This window comes from Micromesistius poutassou (assembly GCF_964030765.1).
Source record: "Micromesistius poutassou genome assembly, chromosome: 6".
Taxonomy (NCBI): domain Eukaryota; kingdom Metazoa; phylum Chordata; class Actinopteri; order Gadiformes; family Gadidae; genus Micromesistius; species Micromesistius poutassou.
The window spans coordinates 3,417,592-3,438,433 of record NC_140276.1 but is presented as its reverse complement, the minus strand read 5'-3'; the positions used below and the strand labels follow the sequence as shown (position 1 = coordinate 3,438,433).

Below are 20,842 nucleotides of genomic sequence, written 5' to 3'. Positions count from 1 at the left end.
CAACGCAGAGCAGACCCACCGATGCGCCACTAAAGTCCAGATCCGCAGAATCCCAGGTGCAGACGAGTCAGGACTTACACTAACTACAGCCTGCCTTCACCATGATGTCCCTCATAGACCTGGACGACGACCAGCGATGGGTACCTACGCATGTGAACGTCACCGTCCTCCGCGCGAGGGGTCTGCGGACGAAAGGCAAGCACGGCAGCCGCTATCTGTACACCATCATCCAGGTGGGCAAGGAGAAGTACACCACCGGCCTGGTGGAGAGGGCTGCGGTGCCCGAGTGGAACGAGGAATGCTGCTTCGAGCTGCTTCCAGGGGTGCTAGAGGAGGGGGGTCGCAGCGCCTACCCCCCCGGGAGCGGCGACCTTGTGCTCACGGTCATGCACCGGGTGCTGATTGGGCTGGACGTTTTCCTGGGACAAGCCTCCATCCCTCTGGATAGGATCTTTAACGATGGAATGTGTCCAAGAGATGAGTAGGTCACACTTGGCATTTCCGTCCACCTACATCACCTGCACACTCAATGTCGGTCACGTCACGTCCACTACACATTTAGACACATCAAATTGTCATTCTCATATAACAATGAAGGTCCTTGTCAGTGACTTTGATTGGTCTATTTTTAACCACATGTTTCTATAATTGCCTAATTTGCCCAACCTCTAATTGCGCAGCACGACTCAACTTCCCCCTGACATGGAGAGACTCATTAACTCAATGTCCAAATGCACTCCTCTATCTAGCAGAAGGGCTGCTGATGGTACTTACCGAAACACGTGGTCTATTATTTATTCACTGCATGAAGCAAAACCCAAATCTGGATTTGATGTCATGGGCTTCAATGAAAACTTATGTGAAGGGAAATGGTTCTGGTAAAATGGTTGTAGGCCTCCTTTAGAAATGTGCACTGCAGTGAGGGACAAATTGAAGTTGCATGAAGTGTAATTTGAGGTGAAATCTCCAACAATGCCATGCCTTACGCTCAGAAAAACAACTTATTGAGGTTTGCATGTGGTTTGCTTCTATATAAGTGTCCTCATAATAACCTTTATGGCTGACCATTTGTAGTTCACTGTGCTGTGGAGGGGGCATTTACACAAGCATGTGAAGAATGAAACACACACGCGCACACACACACACACACACACACACACACACACACACACACACACACACACACACACACACACACACACACACACACACACACACACACACACACACACAACCCTTTCACAAACTTCAGGCTCCAAACACAGGCAGGCATTGGTCCTAAAAAAGTTGTACGCTTCCTAATATCATTACCCAATCAACATTGAAGATTTATCACCTATTACTGCTTTATTTTAGGACAGAAATAACTTCTATTATCACTGTCACATGACAACATGATATTTACATGATACTTGACCAATGTTGGAACCAAATTGTACCATTTGGTAATGCCTGTTGGTTCACATAGATAGTAAAACAATGCAACTGTAATCCCATCTTTATCTTCAGCGCATATTGATGATTTTATTTAATTTTTTACAAACACTATGACTAGACAGATGGTATTATAGGAACAAATCTCAACAAGTTGTTCTCACCACTGAGCAATAGTCCACCCAGTTTAAGGAGAATCTAAGATGCGTTACGTAAGGAGTGAAAGGCCTGATGTTTTTTTTTTCCACAGCTTTGTAGGGACATAATATTAAATTGTAATAGCATTACATGGTATCAGAATAGTTTGTTTCATTTGTAGCCTTGTCTGTGACTTTTCTTCCCTGCTGCCAACCAGCTAATAACTATATCCCCAGGGCTCATTTCGTTTCAGTTTTAGGCTTATTAATTAAGTGTAAAAGCCTTGGCTTCATAAAATATACATTTTTCGGAGATTATTACAGGCTTTCATGATGTCTTGCATAAAATAGAGAGGAGATTGCATCAGTCTCTATGCGTTGCTTTACTGTGCTTTTATATTTCATGATTCTCAATTTATTTTAAAGTGGTAGGCACTTTCTGATTGATTTTATACTTTCTTTCCCCTCATCTTTAAGTGCACACACACACACACACACACACACACACACACACACACACACACACGTCAGCATGACTATGTCCTATAAGGAGCAGTTTTGTTTTGTGTTCACCCCCAGAGAGTCGTAAAACCCTCTCTTAGATGCAGTATTGAGCTGTTGTCTGAACCAGGGTGTTGCAATGCCAGAAATGCCTTGCCTCAAGGCAAGCTGGTTTGGGAGTGGTACCATTTCATATTGGCTGCGCCCCCCATACAATGTATTCATATAAAATGATCTCCAGCTCAGGGTGGATGCCGCCATGTCTCCTCTGTGTTTCTCATTGGCCACAGATGGATGAAGCTCAACTCCAAGGCGGGCAGGAAGGAGAAGGAACGTGGCGAAATGCAGGTGACCGTCCAGTTCACGCGCAACAACATGACAGCCAGCATGTTCGACCTCAACATGCAGGACAAGCCGCGCTCGGCCTTCGGCAAACTCAAGGACCGCGTCACCGGCAGGAAGCGCGGAGACGTGGAGTCCTCTTCCGCCATCCTGCCCGGTCGCTTCGCCGCCGTGTCGGGCAACCTGGGACAGCACGCCGGAGAGGGTGTCGGGGTGCAGTCAGGAGAGACAGAGGTGGCGGCGGTGGTGGTGGAGGAGAAGAGAAGCAAGGTGAAGGACTTCTTCAAGGGGAAGCTGCGCAGGTCGTCCGATACCAGATCCTGCTCCTCGCTGGCGTCAGAGAGCAGTGTGTCGTCTCTGGCCAGTGATAACCTTGGCCCGCCTCCCAGCCTGGACCTCCTCGCAGATCCTCCCAGCTCCCCCATTTATACAAGCAAAGTCAGAGTGGACAGCCTCTATGGCGAGGCCGACCTGGCTAAGAAAGGTAGGCTTTGCTGACGTTGTTAAAGGGGTAGTTCAGGATTTTGGACATCGGGTCTCATTTCCAAGTGAGCCAGTGTGTTATTTATCATTGGAGACCGTTTTCAACACTTTTCATTCAGTCCTTCTAGTCGCAGAAATCGCTGGTGCTAGGCTAGCGCAAGTCACGGGGAACTGCTAGCCTGCCAATAAAAACAGTTTTACCCACCCCCGAAAACCAATTATAATGCCCGACTATCGATGTAAATGTCTGTGTTGATAGAATAATGTTAGAAATAAACTTACCCTTGCATCGGATTGCATCGCAATCCCTGTAGTTGGAAGCAAGCTACGGCAGCGGCGGACTGATATTACCTGGAGTGTGCTTCTCTGTTTACCTTCTGCTATAGTGAATTGGTTGCTACACCGGAGCAAAGTGAAATTCTGCCACTGCTGAGAAAGTAGTCCCCCAAAATGTAATGTGATCATTGCGATACAAGGATAGTCTTATTTCTAATATTATTCAACTATTAATCAACACAGACATTTACATCGATAGTCGGGCATTATAATTGGTTTGCATCGGGTGTACTTTGGAGTGGGTAAAACTGTTTTTATTGGCAGGCTAGCAGTTCCCCTCGACTTGCGCTAGCCTAGCACCAGCGATTTCTGCAACTAGAAGGACTGAATGAAAAGTGTTGAAAACGGTCTCCAATGATAAATAACACACTGGCTCACTTGGAAATGAGACCCGATGTCCAAAATCCTGAACTACCCCTTTAATATGTGTGTGAAGGGCATGTTTATGCGTATCAAACATCAAAACAAACATCACTTGCTAACTTCCATCACTGTGTTCCAACAGTGCTCACAAGCCAACACACCACAAAGGTTCTCACCCACAAGCGGGCCTTCAGCGACGAAGCGAGCAAGATCACCACGTCTGCCGCTCGCACCTCCCCCGCCGTGGAGGCCCTGAGGGGCCACACCATGACCCAGTCCAAGTCCTCCCTTTGCATCAACGGCAGCCACGTCTACGACTCCGAGCCGTCCACGCCCCGGAGCTCGGCGGCCCTCCAGTCCAAGCTGGTCCTGCTGGAGAAGTGCTCCCCGCTGTCCCGCTCCCTGCAGAACCTCACCAAGCGCGGCGACCCGGCCACCTCCCCCGGCGAGGGCCGCCGCTGGTCCTTCGACAAGGGGAAGAAGGAGGAGAGGGAGGAGGAGAGGGAACCCGAGCCGGCGGCGGCGGCGGCGTCAACGGTGCAGAGCGCCCGGATGGGGGGTCGTCCCACGCAGGCTGCCACGGCGATAGACTCCGCGGCCGCAGACGGGAAGAGACAGAAGAAGGCGCTGTTTTCCGGGGGGAGGAGCGACTCCCTCCCTGCCAAGGCGGAGCAGGGCCAGGCAGGTGTGGCCGCGGAGGGGAGGCTGAGAGGTTGGTTTGGATCCGCTGATACCCAGAACAAACCAAGGTGGGTGAGGGCGAGATGAGCGATGCCTGTAGGGCTGCCCGTGGTGTCTGAGTACGTCTGCCTGGGGGTCGTTGGTTGCGAGTGTCTGCTTTCCCCCCCTGCACAGTTGGAATGGGACTCAATTAAGTTGAAACAGCGTTTTCTGCAATGCCATATCATTTCATGTTTCTCCCCTACAGCTTTCTCATCTTTGAGGTTTCTTTTCAGTTCTCAGTAGATTACAATGTCTGAAATGGGTTCACCCGACAGTCTGCATGATTTAAACGGGATTGTTGTACACTATTCTATTCTTCGCTTTTAAATGATTTGCAAGCACTGCATCTTTTGCTTCTTGAAATGATCTTCAGTTGCTCTTTCCATCCTGCTTTCTTCTTTCTTTTAGTTCACAACTTCAATCAAAAGCTTCACGATTTCAGTTGTGCAGCCAGAAAAAAAAGTCCAATCTTATATGAATGTCACCAAGCATTCGGATGGTCTTGTTTTTTGTTTGTGTGTAAAGAATTGCTCCCCATTGGTCAACCGGCACATTATTAACTAAGAAGACTACTTGTGCCCTATTTCCTTCACAGGCTGGAAGTTTCTCCTAAGGTAGAAAGCAGCTCAGATGTGCCCCCTCCCCTCCCTCCCCGCTCACCCATTCCCCAACAATTCCAGTTCCCCTCTCCCTCTGCCTCCCCCAATGGCCTAGTCTCCCCCGACAACGGGAATCACTCCTCTCCCTTCTCAGCCTCATCTTCTCCATCCACCACCCCCATTTCCACCTCCAACCCCTTCCTGACGCATATGCAGCGTAACCCCTTCTTTGAGGAGCTCATAGCCGAAGACTTGTGCAAATCCCCTCCTCTCGTGCCTCGCTCCCCTTCGGTCCGGGCCTCTTCCCACTCACCTCCCTTCAACCCCGTCCCGTCTCACGATGCGAAACCAAAGAAAACAGCCTCGGCCAGAAGGGAGCGACCGAGGCCCATTGCGCGGCAGATCTCCCTCCCTGCGTTGCTTCCAAATTCCCCCATTCCCTGTTCCCCCGACCACTCCGCGCCTCGCTCCGTGTCTGAGAGCCGGGAGGAATGCGATGACTTCTTTGATGCCTTCGCCTCGAGCAGGCTCAACTCCCCAAAGGGGCCTCTCCCCCCGAAAACGTTTAAAGCCATCCCAAGTCACCCTCAAAGATGCAGTAGGGCTCTTCTGAACAGTAATTCCTTTCACACCATAGAAGAACAGAAGGCAGATGATGTTCCGCCTCCGCCGTTGCCCCCCCGCAGGTTGCTCAGAACCCCTGTGAGCGATGCCGACACCTGGCTGCATAGAGGCCAGCAGTTAGCGGTCCAGCAGGAGGCCTGCCTCCTGTCACAGACGGGCGCCGCCTCTCGGCAGCGTGGCAGGGAGGCCGAGCGCAAGGGGAGCACACGGAGCGTCTCTCCGGACCACCTCTCGACCAGCGAGACTTCAGACTCCCTGAGTGTTCGAACGTCGCCGTACGAAAACCTATCGGCGCCGGCGTTCCAGCCTGAGGATAACCTCAAGAAGTTTAAGTATGAACCGTTAGAGGATGAGAACGATCGCTGGAGAGGGATGCTGTTTGAACAGGATTTGTACGGGCGTGTCGGCATTGGAAATAGTAGCGAGCCCAAAGTCAACAGCGCACTGGGCAGTATCGCTCCAAAAAATGCCAATCATTTGGAAAACAAGGATTGGATCGGGGACAAAGTGTGTCATGATGAGAAAAAGATAGTGTCTGATTTCTTGGGGAGCTTATCCACAGCTGTCATCAGGTCTAATATGATAGACATCGGTGACACTTCCTCCATACTACAGTCCACAGTATACACACCACCTGTGGATCAAGATCACCCGCCATGTCCAAATCATACAGACATATCTCAATCGCTCACATTTGAAGACCTGAACATGAATGTGAACGATTCCGATTTTACTTTCATTGATTCTGAAGGCTCATCCCCATCGGATATAGGTGACCCTGTCAAACATCTCAGAGGTCTCGACACAGTCTTCCAGCAACCAGCTGAAGACATGTTGCTGGCAAACTACCATATGGAGATGAGTATGCCAGATCACACGTTTAGCACAACACAGACTAATGTCTCTTTGGAAACCACGAGTAACCTGTCCAATGAACTGCTTATGGTGTTACCATTTGGGGAAGATGAGGGATGTGATCTCAGTCAACAGACACAACGAAATATCTGTGAGATTGGTTCTTTAGTCAGCCTTACATCTGCACAAGCTGAGTCAAATCCAGATACAACCAAAGATGCTTTGAACAAGACACTCAATGAGGACCTTGATGGCAATGGAAACCTCCAGGCCAGCCTAGTGACTCTCAATAAGAAGGACTCATCATCATTATCCTCATCGTCATCATCATCATCCAGAGTGGTCAGTGCACGTCTTAGACCAAGCGGGATGAGATGTCCGGCGAATCAAAGGTTCCAAGCGGAGGCCAGGGAACGACAGCATCCACATCAACCCAGTAATTCACATCAAGTCTTTCCACTGTCCCATGCAGATACGTGCGATTTTATTGAAACCAATATAGAATCCGAGACATCCTCAAAAGCATACCCGCATGCCATGGAGATCACACACACACAACAATGTGCCACGACGGGCACCAGAAGCAGCTTTGAAGAACTCCACGCAAAAGTTGCCCCTGAGAAGAGGACCCTTTCAAACCCCAAACCCTCCCCATCCCTCTCTTCCTCCGTCGTTCCCACTCCCGCAATCCCAGAGTCCTCGTGCAACTCCATCCACCCCTTGAGAACGCTACCTAGCACCGGATTCAACAGCACGCTGGCTGTGGCCCCCTTCACCTCCTCTCCCTCTTCCTCCTTCCCCTCTCCATCCATCACTGCCCAGCCCCCGATCGCTGTACTGCACACACTTTTGCCTGAGGAGATAGATCCAGCTTGCAACCTGCCCCGTCAGGAGAGCAGGTGAGAGACCTCACACTTAAGCTCCACAGGGATTTGTGCTACTAACCTCCACTTTAAAATAGGTAACACACGCGAGTTACAATGTGTGTCAGGCGTAGGAATTATACACAACAAACGCAGGCGCATCATTTGAATAGGGACTTAATTGGCTGATGTGTGCGTATGTTTCTGTTGTGCTCCCGTTTTGTACACCTTTATGTTGTCGTTTGTAGGATTTCAAGTGCATGTGAAGCTCTTCATTTGTGTATCCAAAATGAAGGATGACTCTGGCTGCACATTTTGCTTTGTTTCAGTTTCATTTTGCTCATTTCATTCATGTTTCAGTTTGATGTTTAATTGACATTCCAGACCACAAACCGTTCATTGTGATGAGAAGTCAAAATGGAAAATAGCAGATCTTCCTCATAGTTCCTTATAGCGCTTTAGTCAAACAAGGAGTACTGCATTGGTTATTGCTGTTATATGTCACATTTACATGATATATTCCTGTTGTATTAATGTATGTATCGCTAACTTGTGCTATTGCGCATTGCCTTAACCATTCCCTTAACAAGCATAGTCATTACATTTACACTGTATATTCCGGTGTATCAGTGTATGTAACGCTTACTTGTGCTAATGCTAATTGCTCATACTCAGTCATAATTCCCTGTAGTTTATTATCAACCCATTTTTGGGCTAGCGTGACTCATTGATACCTTCCTGTGTGATCTCGGTTACATGAAGGGTTGTATTTCTCCATCTTCCATTAAGCTGGAGATGCATCCATTTTCTCACGTGTTAGCGAACCCCAATTATTGTTAAATGTAGCATGATGGACCAGGAGGACTCTACTGTATTGACCACACAAGCCTGAGTCCAATGTGAAGGGCCGTCGACTTGTTGTGTTCCAGCCCCCATCCAGTGAAGCCCCTGAGCACCACAGGGGGCCCGTCGGACAAGAAGGACGGCCGCTCTGTCCTGGAGAAGCTCAAGTCCACCATACACCCCAGCCGCGCGGCCAGTCAGAGTGCAGCAGAGCCTGAGAGGAGTCAGGTAACACGCAGCAACGAGAACACCATCTCAAACCTTTGAAATCTCTCGTGTCTCAGTTTTTACCAGGAAAGGCACATTGAGACGAGCAAATCTATTTTTCCTCAGTGACAGACAGACACCAGAAAGTTAACCAATGTATACCACAAAAAATAATCACCATTTAAAAAAAACGACCAATCCAAGTGTATATTGGATTTGAAATTAGATTTTCTGAGATAATATCAGGTATGAATGTGTGTGACTTTTAGCAAGATGACGTTACAATGGCAATGTGAAGGGGGTGAAAATGTATGAGTGCTGGGTTGATCCGCCTGCTCTCTCTGTGAATCAGAACAACATGCACGTCAACATGTGACCCAGAACATTACACAGCTGTGACCTTTGAACCTTTCCATGGCCCCTCCTATTCTCCCTCCATATCTCTCTCTCTCTCTCTCTCTCTTTGTGTCTCTGTCTCTCTTTCTCTCTACCTATCTCTCTCCTTCTCTCTCTCCCTCTCTCTCTCTCTATCTCTCTCCTCTCTCTATCTCTCTCTCTCTCTCTCTCTCTCTCTCTCTCTCTCTCTCTCTGTCTCTCCCTTGCCCTCTCCCTCCCTCTTTTCCTCTCCCCTTCCCTCCCCCCCCTCTCTCTAGCTGCCGACTGTGGACAACACAGCCCAGTATCAGCAGCTGTCCAACATGGAGCTGATCGCGCTGCTGCTGCAGCAGGAGATGGACATGCAGAAGCAGCAGGCTGACAGCGAGCAGCAGGGGGCGCTGCTGGACAAGCGGGAGGCCGAGCTGAAGAAGCTGAAGCTCCAGGTGCGAGACCTCGAGGACTACATCGACAACCTGCTGCTGAGGATCATGGAGCAGACGCCCACGCTCCTCCAAGTGCGCGCCCGACACAAGTGACGTTGACCGACGCAAGACGTCGCTAAGGACAGAATATTTGTAACCTCCATGTCAAAGACTCATAGTCAAACGATAGATCGTAGTAACTCCCCTTTTCGGAAAGGATTTTTTTTGCACAGAGATAACACAGGTTCTGTCTGGGAGATCACTAGTTAAGACAACCCCCCCTCCCCACCCTCTGGACCTCCTTGTCAGCCTTGTCTCACTGCTTCTACTGCCCTGTCGATGTAGACACTACACTACGTAGGCTATTACCCCCCCCCCCGAAAAAACGGCATGCTTGTTACAACCTCTATTTGGTACGGTGCTGGAAGAAAGCACTGGCTACCAGGAGGTTTCTTCCCTTGTAGCTTATGGTCACGCTTATTGCGATACTACAATGAGATACATTGAAGATGATGCTACGCTGTTGTCACTTTACAAATAGCATACTGCTTCCACATAGACATACACCTTCCGATCTAATGTTCCAGGGTATAGGGCTATTGACGTTTGGTCATCAAATGAACAGTTGACGTTGTTTTTTTGCACATGATGTTAAAAACATGCAATCGTTGAATTTGAATAACAACTGGAAAGAGTTTTATTGAGGTGATGAAATGTTTTTTTTTTAAGATATTGGGAAAATAACAAATATAGGGTAGAGAAAATGCTCATACGTCACAATACATCATTAATGCATCTCTTTGTCATAAGCAACAAATAATATTTTCCCATCCTTGCATCTTGCTCAAAGCAGAATTATGTAGATATCCTATTTATGTATTTTTTTTTTTAGCAGTTCTGTCGTTTTATTGTCGAAATCTTTATGTTTGAGTATTGACCAAGACATCTCTGTTATTTATTATTCAAGAGTTAAAAAAATATAGAATTATGTAAAGATTTATTCAATTTACACTCTTCTTTTACATTATTTTGTCAAGAAATGATACAAACTGATCTCACTTTCAGTACCACTGTAGCCAATGGCAATGCTTTGCATTATTGCAATATGTTGATACATCAAAAATAAAGTGCACAGTTTAAAAATATTTGTTTCATAGTCTTTATAATCTAAACTTTGATAATTGTATAACCAAAACATTAGTCGAAAATTCATAATTAAAGTTTAGTTGGTAAGTAATAACGTCGTATCTGCTCTTGGGGGCGCTGTTTACCAGTGTCCCCTTACCTAGTTACAACAGCACCCTCTACAGGACGTTAGAGGAGGAGCACGTTGTACGGTTGTCTTGGCTACCCTGCTTCCTTTAAATCATCTCTCTCTTTGTATAGCTTCTTCAGTTGGACATTGGCTTGTTTTTTTGGGCAAACACCCCAAAACAAAGCACATCTCACCAGTACCCTAACTTTGTCTGCATGTGCATTGCATAAGCCAATCAGCATTGCGTACTGATATAAGCATCACTATGCCTATAATTAAAGTCTTACAATTAGTTTTCCAGTGCATCAACGGTGTCTCATGCAATCAAAGCCAGCGTATCAATACGAACAGTTATGTAACTCCCCCCCCTTGGCTCTTCTGGGCGGTGATGTCCTATGTTGTCTGACTTAATCTAGAAACTACACATCCCGACAGACGCTGCGCCTCGCTGCTCGACTACTTTCACAGGAGCTGTAGTTCAACTCCACTCCAATCTGTCCATGATTCGCCTCATTAACACATAGATCACTCGGTGTCATGACGGAGCCCGCTGTGTATCCTGCTTTTCAGCTAGGGAAACCGCAACACGACCAGGTAATTCGTTTTTTAACTTTCGTTTGCATGCATGTAATAGTAGAGTTGTGTTATTCTGCACACTCAAAAACACCCTACGCTCCTGGGTGCTCCGAGAAGCGATGCTGAGTGGCGAAAGTTGCCTTTGACGCGCGGTGTAACCGCCCTGTTTCTCGGTCTCCACGAAGACTGAGAACTTTAAAGTGACAATCCGTCCATAGCGGACCTTACTCTGGTCGAGATGGCGATAAAGACACCAGAGAAAGGATCCTCTTTATGTGATGTTATCGTCGAGATATCCACGTTGCCCCTCACTGAGTGATATTTCACCATGCTCATTCCAGCACCAAAACACTTCACAGCGGTCAGCGAGTTCAACCACTTTTCTTTATCCTGCAGGTCCTGTTGTTCATGCTTCCCCCCCCCCCCCTTCTACGATTTGTTGAAAATCGCCTACTGAATGTGTGCATGGGATTGTAATTAAAACCAGCCTTCGTGCATCCTGCATCCTGAGGCTGCACTGGCAGACTTTTTCAAAGCTATTATATTCCATCTAGAAGGAATTTGGGCAACTTTAAGATAGAAACGACCTTAGACATTAGGTCAAATTAACCTGGGAACCTGTAGAGAAATATCCATTATTATGGACAGGTGCAGTACACAACTTGTTTATCGCAGTCATTTGTGTAATAAAACGATGGGGAATTGTTCACCTGACTTGATCCGTACAAAGTACATTTACACACGTTATTTATCTATTGTTTGCATGGTTATATAACAACTACCACTACTATCAATCACTTGTTGGTTATAGTTATAATATAAAGTAGTAATATAGTGCTATAGCCTTGTAATAATAATAATTTAAAAAAAACGCTTGCTTGATTTCCAGATGGTACTACTTTCTGATTCCAAGTGATTTTCTATCCCATATATTAATCCTACTCAATCTCATCTAACCTACAATGGACCCCTTTTCACCTAAAATCCCGTATTCAGCCCCCAACACACTAAGTGAATAAAGAGAAGATCTGTAACACATATCTTCATTCCCTCCTCAAGGCCAAATGGAGAGGCTGAGACAAGGCTCTCCTTGTTGTTGTATCCACCATCAACCTAAAGCTCTGTGTGCCCGTGGTGTGCATGAAGCTCCATCCTCGCCAAAGCCTCCAATTCTCTGGAGAGCTGGAACACATACATAATTAAAAGAGTCTGAGTGCATGGATCTCTCTCTCTCTCTCTACCTCTCTCTCTCTCTCTCTCTCTCTGTATCCAATCTAATCTGAGAAGGCAGCATTGCAGCATGAGTAGAGCATATGGCCCGTGCAGACTGTATATAGGCCTTCAGACAGCGTTCCCTGTGACAGACTGCTGCCGAAGATAACCTGGAGACATTCAGAGAGCGACAGATGACAAACGGTTTCTCCTCGCTCCTCTCCTTTGCTCCAAAGCCAAAGAGATCATTGACGAGTTTGGGCTCATCAATAGAGTTGGGGGGTGCAAATTATAATGGGAATTGATTCAGGTTGAATTGATGACATGGCAACACACTCGTTCTCTTCTGCCATACACTCTTTCTTATGGTTGTCTGTACATTCCTATTGTTGGGTTGGCTGTACATTCCTACAGTTGGGTTGGCTGTACATTCCCGCTGTTGGGTTGGCTGTACTTTCCTACTGTTGGGATTCACTCATGGGGATCTGATGGGAGCGACTGCCTGTGTTTTAGCATGCTGATCTCGTCAACAAAAGGGAGGTGGGTGAGATGGGTGGGGGGGGGCCTTTGGCACTCACTGCCATGGGGCCTTTTCAGAGTGTTGGCACACATAGTTCAGCTGGCATGTTCGCGTCCAAAGGAGCGAAGTTAAAAGGAAAATTATAAAGCCTGGCTGATGATTAATGCAAGCATGACTGGACGCTTGGTTTCAAAGCGCCACTATTTTTGCAACACTTTATCGGAAGATGGTTTCAAAGCGATATTTTATCTGCCGTACATTTGAGTTATTTTCTACTGCCACAAAAAAGATATTGGACCAGACTGTCTGAACTGGGGACTGTGCAGGACAATTATGGGACATTTATTTCCTCTGTGACAAGAGGAACCTCATATGGATTTGTTAGAGAAAACAAATCCTTCATCATTTTATTTAGCAGAAGGGGGGGACCATGAAAGGAGAACCAATACTATTGATCAGAAATATTGATTTGGGGGTGAGTTTACGACCATTCACCATCTACCATGTTTTTTCTCCATCGACAGGGTTCGTTTCTCGGTCGACTGAGGCACTTTGTGGACATCATAGACCCCAGCACGCTGCTGGTGTCTGAGGTACGGTCAGCGTTTAAACACACGCAATCCAATGTCTGTGTGATGTAATCTAGTTGACATTCCCCCGTGGTTCTACAGCAATTGTCCGTCTTCCCCTTTTGCTTCTCCGCAGGAACGGTTGAAAGAATGCGTCAAACTCCTCGACGACTTCAAACACGACAGACTTCCGCCGGGGGTGTCCAACCAACAGGTCATCGTTCAGTCTTTCATACCGTAATGTTTCACGAGCGTGCGTGATGAAACGCGGCCCCATAATCACAGAGTTAGTCAATGGAGTCAACCATAACATCAATATGGTCATCAAAAAATGTCATTCATTGTCTCGTTGTCACATCTAATGATTCATCCTTGTTTAACCATTATGTGTTTTTTTCCCTCTTCTCGTCAGCTATGGGAAGCCCAGAAGGTCAAACAGGTTAGTGTGGTGGTGTCAGTGGATCCAGAGGTGACAGCTGGGGCTGGTTTGGTCTTGTGTGCTAGCCCTCGTAGCTGTGATCTTTTAATGACCTGCGCCCTTGTGGCCGGCAGCACGATGATGATGATGATGATGATGATGATGATGATGATGATGTCATGCTCTTTGCACACAGGCCATCATTCACCCCGACACCGGGGAGAAGATCTTCATGCCGTTCAGAATGTCAGGTATGACTTCAGATGAAGATCTCCCCCCCCCACCCCCCCCCCCCAAGCGTGGACTTTTTTTAGTTGTGTCTCAAACCATTTTGTCATAATCCTTCATGGTGAATATGGTTTTGTGGTTTGTCTGTTTGTTTGTTTGTTTGTTTTTGTTTTTGTTGCGCTACAGGTTATGTACCATTCGGAACACCGATTGTGAGTCATTTTTGTAGCCCATGATATCGCATATGCTTTCTTAATGCATAATTCAACTTTTCCACAAGTTGACTCCTCTATGCGGATGTCCATCTGCTCCGCATTCTAATTATGTGCATTTATTCTCATTATTAGACTCAAGAGGGAGGTCATAATATTTAATATCACATTTTGTGTAGGTCATTGGCCTTCTACTTCCAAATCAGACAGTGGTTTCTACCATAATTTGGCAGGTACAGTATACATTCATTCAGACATTATGCAGTTTAAAGATTGGAATACAGTGATGGCTTTAACTATATCTCTTTGTATTTTTGTAATGTACCTACCTACCTTCCTTCTTTCCTTTCCATCCTTCCTTCCTTGCATCCTTTAGTGGCTGAATCAGAGTCACAATGCCTGTGTGAACTATGCCAACCGCAATGCTACCAAGGTAGGGAGGTTTAAACCCGCTCACTTCAACGTTTTGTTGTATAATTAAGCAATAGATCACAACAGGCTGTGGAATGTTCTCATTATACCACAGTTAAGAGGCGTTGTTCGTCCTGACGCGCAGCAGAGGGACATCGACCCCCTTAACTGTGGTATAATAAGCACATTTAACTGACTGAAGTGATCTATTGCTTTTATAAAACGGTTAAATGAAATGAAAGTCATAGACACCCTCAATTTTGAAAAAGTATGAAAGTCGGAAAAGCTATCGAGCAGTTCACTCACCGTGTGCCTATTGCTTTACAACATTTCCACCCTCTCCAGCAATCAACTTATTTGTAGGCTTCAGTGAACTATGCTATTGCTTTTATATATAAATAAACAACAGTTCAAGTTAGGCACGGAGTGATACGGAACTCTGTAAACTGAACGGGCGTCAGTTGGGAACAGTTGGGAACCAATCAGATCGCTTGATTTAAGCCACCCGTTTTATAAAGATATGTATTTCACACACACACATATATATAAATATATGCTACAATTATATTATGTATTTGATGTGGTTATACAGCCGACGCCAACTGCTAAGTTTCTGCAAGGCTACGTGGGAGCTGTGACCAGTGCCGTCTCCATAGCAGTAAGTCCCTGGCCCTCATCCTCACTTCTGCTGCAGGTCCACACCGTTGGGTTTTTACATTTCAAGTGTGCTTCAAAAGCACTATCAAAAGGATTAATCCAGGTGGCGGTCTCATGGACCAATCAGTTGTGCGTGTTCAGTTTTAAAAGTAGTTGTAGTATTAATGTGTATAGTTCTGTATATAGTACTGATCTTCTTGTATTTAGAGGTATACATTTACTATTACTATAGAGTGTTATAAGAGTGCTACAGTAATATTAACTGTTAATTAACAATAGTTGTTAACTAAGGTATTCAATTCTAGGGTTAGAGTTATGGTTTAACCCAAACTGTAACCTATCATAACCTTAACCCTAACCCTAACCACTATGCTAATACTGCATAGTGGTTAGGGTAAGGGTACTACTACATAAACTAATGGTAATGATGAATGGTTCATTAATGGAACCTAATGGTAAAGTATTACCTATTGGTGTAATAGCAACTAATCGATGTTACCCAATGGGATATCTGCGCTGTAGGTTGGACTGAATGTGCTGATTCAGAAGGCCAACAAGTTGAGCCCGTCCACCCGCATGATCATCCAGAGACTGGTCCCCTTCCCAGCTGTGGGTACGTACTGATGTGCCGCTATGCACTGGATCCACTGGTAGGAAAGGGATTAAGACAGGGTTAGGGGTTTGATTCTTACTGGGATCCCCATGTACAATCAAGTAGTATGTATGGACTGTATCGAAAGGTGATTATTGATGAATGAGTGTCACTATAACTCCGTTTACCTCAATCGTAAAGGTGATATTTTACGATTGAGGTAAACAGAATTATAGTGACACTCGTTCATTAAAAGCACCAGCTGTGCCTCACGTGCTTCTCTAAGCCCAACTCCACTGTCTCTCTCAGCCTGTGCAAACATCTGCAACGTGGGCCTCATGAGGCACAGTGAGCTGACCGAGGGCATCGACGTGCTGGACAGCAACGGCAATGTGGTCGGATCGTCCAGAATCGCTGCTAAGAATGTGAGTGGGTTGGAGGTGTGGCTGTAAGATGGGGAAAAAAAACATTTTGCATTCACAGTTTCCTATATGTTAATTTAGGACGAGTGTTCATCCAAAGCCACTCCTTCAATAATTTGTTTAGACATAACTGTATTATCTCATTCGACCGGGCCATCTTCTCCATGCATGGTGAATTAATCAATTTGATGCGGTTGATTCTATGTGGTTTGACATTAAAGAGCAAGGTTGCTGTTGATTTAGGCCTGCCAATGTCGCCGTATCACTGCAGCCATGCATCTTGTTCAACATTCGATTTTTACTGCCATTTGTTCCTCCTCTGGCCAAATCGATTTAAAGAGAAGCAAACAAGTCTTGTTTGATTGATCCGTGCGTGGATGAGTTATATTGTTTCAGGATTCATACCTCTAAGTACCATGAGTACCAAACCAGTCAGGGTGAACAAACCATCGTCTGTACAACCATCTCTCCTGGCTGGACTTAAACATCTGTTGGTGGCTATATCATTTGTCAAACTGACTTCCTTGAACCATGCTGAAGAGTATTTTGCGTGAGAGCAAATTATATTGTTAATGGATGTTTGAGTAATGCCAGGAGAGACGGTTATGACCACTAAGACCGGTATTGTCCTTGAAGCATTCCACCAGACCAGTACTGGACCTTTGGAACGTCTTTTAATCTGCACACAATCAGTAACTTATTTACCACGTGAATTGTCTGCATGTCTCAACACAACCCAAATGAAGTTCTAAACAGAAAAATAAAGTTGAATTATAACTGGACGATGCAACGATTGTGGTGAAAAAGGGACACTGTATGTCTGCATGTGTTGCCTGGAATAAATCACATATATATGTCCTCCCGTTCTCCTGTCCTCCTCCAGGCCATCATGGAGACCGCCTTCACGCGCGTGGTTCTGCCCATGCCCATCTTCGTCTTACCGCCCATCCTCATGTCCTACCTAGAGAAGTGAGTGTACAGATATGTCTAAATGTACCGTGCGTGTTTGTTCACGTTTATTCCGATATGTCTCCATATACGTATGTAGATACAGTTTTAAAGGGCCAGTGTGTCGAATTTAGTGGCATCTACTGGAACAAACTACTGTATAGAGGGTCCTAGAGGTTTAAACCTCTCTCGGACACGGACATCAACATAAACGGCTCCACAGACGGAACAATAAATGTGCGAATGATCTTTATATACATTTTTGGTACTTTTTTTGTGATTGCCCTTGAAGACGGTAATTGAGATAAATGTTTTTTCTTTCGATTATGCACATCACTGACCCAGCACATCAGTGGCTACTTTCACTCTTATGTTTTTGGTGTTCATTCACCAGAGGTCTAATCCAACATCAAGCTTGCCCCAACTGCAGATGGCATACTGAGCGTTTCTCTAATGCAAAAGTAGACTTATATAATCATTATTACTGCACTCATAACCACAAGAGATAGACAAACAAGCAATGCCACTCCGCACCATAGCTTTGTAGAGGATTTTTCGACCATATTCACATTCACACCATATATATATATATATAAAATAAACCCTGAACAGATTAACTCATCCCGTGTTCCCACAGACTGCGGTTTCTGCAGAACCACCGCCGACTGCGTCTCCCCATCCACAGCCTGGTGTGCCTGGCTACGTTCAGCCTCTCCCTGCCTCTGGCCATTAGCCTGTTTCCACAGATGTCTCAGGTAGGGACCATGTTCCGGACTGCTCTTGTGCTGCTGAACGAACCGCGGCGGCTGCTGCTGCTGCTGCTGTAAGCGCTGACGACGCAGCTCACTCCTCTGTGTGCAGAAACAGCTGGGATAGAATTCCAATTACATGCACTTGGCTTGACAAGTACACCTCTTGCCCAACCCCCATCCCGCATGCCCCTTCATCGTCTAACCCCAGATGTGTCCTTCCGCGTCTAATTATGAGTCGCATCGATTTTCCACGGGGCCCAGACATCTCTTCTATCAGATGAAGGCAGCTCAAAGATTGAAGAAAAAAAATATTGAGTTCATGCTTGATTCGTTACGTGTTGTGTGCTTGTTGGTTTTTTTTGTGCCTTTTTTCCGCAGATCGAGGCTTCTCACCTTGAGCCGGAGATTGCCATGGCGACAGATTGCAGAGTGTTGATTTACAACAAGGGCTTATGATGAATGGTGTGTGTCGGAGAGTGCAGTGGATGGCGGGGGAGTGAATGGGGCTGGCTGTGAATAATTGTCTTGGACAAAGCCCATCGGAACACAGGCCAAGGACCCTCTCGCTGAGGAACAGGGGAGTAGATCACCACACACTAATCACACGGAGTGTAACGCTCACACGCGGTTCTGCACGGCCGATGAAATAACAAGACGACGACCACAAAACCAAGCCTACTGTGAAACATCAGATTACTGTACAAGGACATAGCTAATATAAATCTCAGAATATGTGTTGTATGCGTTAGCAGCAGTGAATGGATGTTTTTATGATATGATATATTTGACTAGATATCCCCACACACCAGGTTGTTTGACCCCAATAATGTGAATATATGAACTAACAACACAAACACTTACAGCGAGGGTTCAGGTATTTCTTTATCTTAAAGGTCCCATGGCATGAAAATTTCACTTTTCTAACATTAAGTTGAGTTCCCCTAGCCTCCCTATGGTCCCCCAGTAGCTAAAAATTGCATTAGGTGTAAACCGAGAAGTAGCTATCTTACTCCGTCTTTGAAAAAAGGATCGCTGAAACGCTTCGATTTGGCTTCCGGTCCTGTATGACGTCATACGGGACCAGGTTACCTCCCTTTTTCTCTGCTTGGCCCGCCCAGAAAATTTGGCCCGCCAATGAGACAATGAGCTATGACCGTGCGAGCGCCACATGTGTGTGTGTGAATACACACACGCAAGTGTTCTTTGTTATTTGGATAACCGTTCTGCTGTTGGTGTTATGGCGCATAACACGCAACACAATAACGCAAGTTAGCATAAAGCTCCCATTTGGTGAAAAGACTAGACTGCGTCAGGTTGGTTGAGAAGGAATTGGGAACCGCGACATGGACCGCTGCTGTGGAAGCGGGGCTGGGCGGGCAGCCCCGGGGGTGGCCAGCGGGGCTCCGACGGACCGCTGCCGCGGCAGTGGTCGTTTGAGATTCATAATGTCATCCAGAGGCGCAAACAGCTTTTGACCATGATAATATACATTAAATTATATAGATATCTAAATATAATATGATATTATTTAGATATAGAGCTCCAGGACTCCAGCCGGAGCACCCGGAGTGTTCCACTGTAAACACTAGCGCATGGTACCGTGGCCGCAAGCTGCTCAGGGCCACACCCCCACCCTCCACCTTGACCCGCCTCTAAAAACGGCGCGTTTGTGAAGAGCTCATTGTGGGACTAACTCGTAGTGGCTGTAACTCTGCACCAAGGCTTAATTTCTTGAACGTCTTCAAGTACTGTATTAGGGGCCCACTAATACCTATATTAAAGCATCCATAAAATAGCATGCCATGGGACCTTTAACATGTTCACTATCGCGCATTGTCCTTTGAACCATCTTCAACTCGCGGGAGGGAATTGTTAGCTAAATATTGACAGAGGAGGACCATAGCTATCTTTTGCACACAATATTAACTATTTTTCCTTGTGCTACATTATTCTGATTTAATTCATACTAAATGTTTGCTAACAAGTGACTTACAATAACTTTCTGTAATTTAAATTATGTAATAAATACCTTTACTGAATACTTTCAGGACGGAGTGTTTCCTGGTTCTAATGAGGCAACGGTGGTACTTAGCCTTGGCCTTGTTGGACTACTGTGTGTTGTTTCCTCATTGGTTAACTCCCACTCTTCCTACTTGAGTTAAAGCTGATATGGCCGAACCCAGATAGTTCCGAATTTGTTTAATGATAGGATATATAAAGACCACTATGTTTTCAATATTAACAGTGTTTTGTGTAAATGCATACTGTGTATGCAAAGAATAATCCAGTAAATCTACAAAATTCTACTGAATGTTCTATTAATCAATCAATTCAGTTATTAACAATTGAGTGAACATGATTGCCATATCATTTTGTTAAAGTGACATCGTAATGAACCTTCTTACGCAGAATGTTAACCCGCTAGATAGAAACATTTATTAATTCTGCCATTATAAATACATATTTGGTTGCCTGAAGGAAGTAACAACATACATTTTAAATAATTAAAAGTACACAAGAACGGCCAAAGACTTGTTTCCATTGTGGTTCTCTTCGGGGGTTACGGGCACGATGGGCAAGTGGCCATAAGGAGGATTAAAAAGAAGCAGATCTATTCCACCCGCTGCACTCCACCTAATTGAATTGACTCCTCCACGCCGATAAGCGATGTAGTGACTGGGGGATGGAGGAGAGTGATGGGCTGGGGCAGTGTGGTTGGACCCTAGGTGGACACTCCCACATGTGATGTCACTAAAGGGCCGATTATGGTTCCACGTTCACACAACGCAATGACCACGGAGACGCTTCGACGCAGTCGCGAACCTTTACGGTTCTGCGTCGGGTTTTAGTAAGCGGACCAATCACAGCCCTTGCTGCTGCGTCGCCTCGACGGAAGGTTACAATTTTTGGGAGGCGCACGTCAGGCCCTTGCGGTGGACTCAAGGAGGGTCCGCAAGGAA

General features: G+C 45.9%; 2 protein-coding genes across 3 annotated transcripts; both read left to right on the top strand.

Moving 5' to 3' along the window:
- The first annotated feature begins 63 nt into the window (after window positions 1-63).
- Window positions 64-9,374, top strand: rab11fip5b (RAB11 family interacting protein 5b (class I)). Its single transcript, XM_084469098.1, has 7 exons — window positions 64-481; window positions 2,363-2,898; window positions 3,739-4,345; window positions 4,915-6,487; window positions 7,220-7,296; window positions 8,190-8,331; window positions 8,964-9,374. Exons 1-7 carry the CDS (start codon window positions 102-104, stop codon window positions 9,222-9,224), a joined length of 3,576 nt encoding a protein of 1,191 aa, XP_084325224.1. The 5' UTR covers window positions 64-101; the 3' UTR covers window positions 9,225-9,374.
- Window positions 9,375-10,902: 1,528 nt separating this feature from the next.
- Window positions 10,903-18,374, top strand: sfxn5b (sideroflexin 5b; the record flags this gene model as incomplete). Of its 2 annotated transcripts, none has more annotated exons than XM_084469487.1 (14): window positions 10,903-10,959; window positions 13,198-13,266; window positions 13,379-13,456; window positions 13,655-13,681; window positions 13,857-13,911; window positions 14,075-14,100; window positions 14,280-14,333; window positions 14,477-14,533; window positions 15,104-15,169; window positions 15,691-15,781; window positions 16,070-16,185; window positions 17,066-17,151; window positions 17,768-17,885; window positions 18,261-18,374. In XM_084469487.1, 14 exons carry the CDS (start codon window positions 10,903-10,905, stop codon window positions 18,336-18,338), a joined length of 978 nt encoding a protein of 325 aa, XP_084325613.1. In that variant the 3' UTR covers window positions 18,339-18,374. The 2 variants fall into 2 exon arrangements, with proteins under 2 accessions (XP_084325613.1, XP_084325612.1); XM_084469486.1 differs by having other exon boundaries at window positions 13,857-13,959.
- Between the last annotated feature and the right edge of the window lie 2,468 nt (window positions 18,375-20,842).

What these genes read in the sequence shown, in the direction of transcription:
- rab11fip5b (XM_084469098.1), top strand. Translation starts at nt 102, where the DNA reads ATGATGTCCCTCATAGACCTGGACGACGACCAGCGATGGGTACCTACG. An exon ending in GATACCCAGAACAAACCAAG is followed by an intron (nt 4,346 to 4,914) that starts GTGGGTGAGGGC and finishes TTTCCTTCACAG; the next exon opens with GCTGGAAGTTTCTCCTAAGG. An exon ending in CAGAGCCTGAGAGGAGTCAG is followed by an intron (nt 8,332 to 8,963) that starts GTAACACGCAGC and finishes CCCTCTCTCTAG; the next exon opens with CTGCCGACTGTGGACAACAC.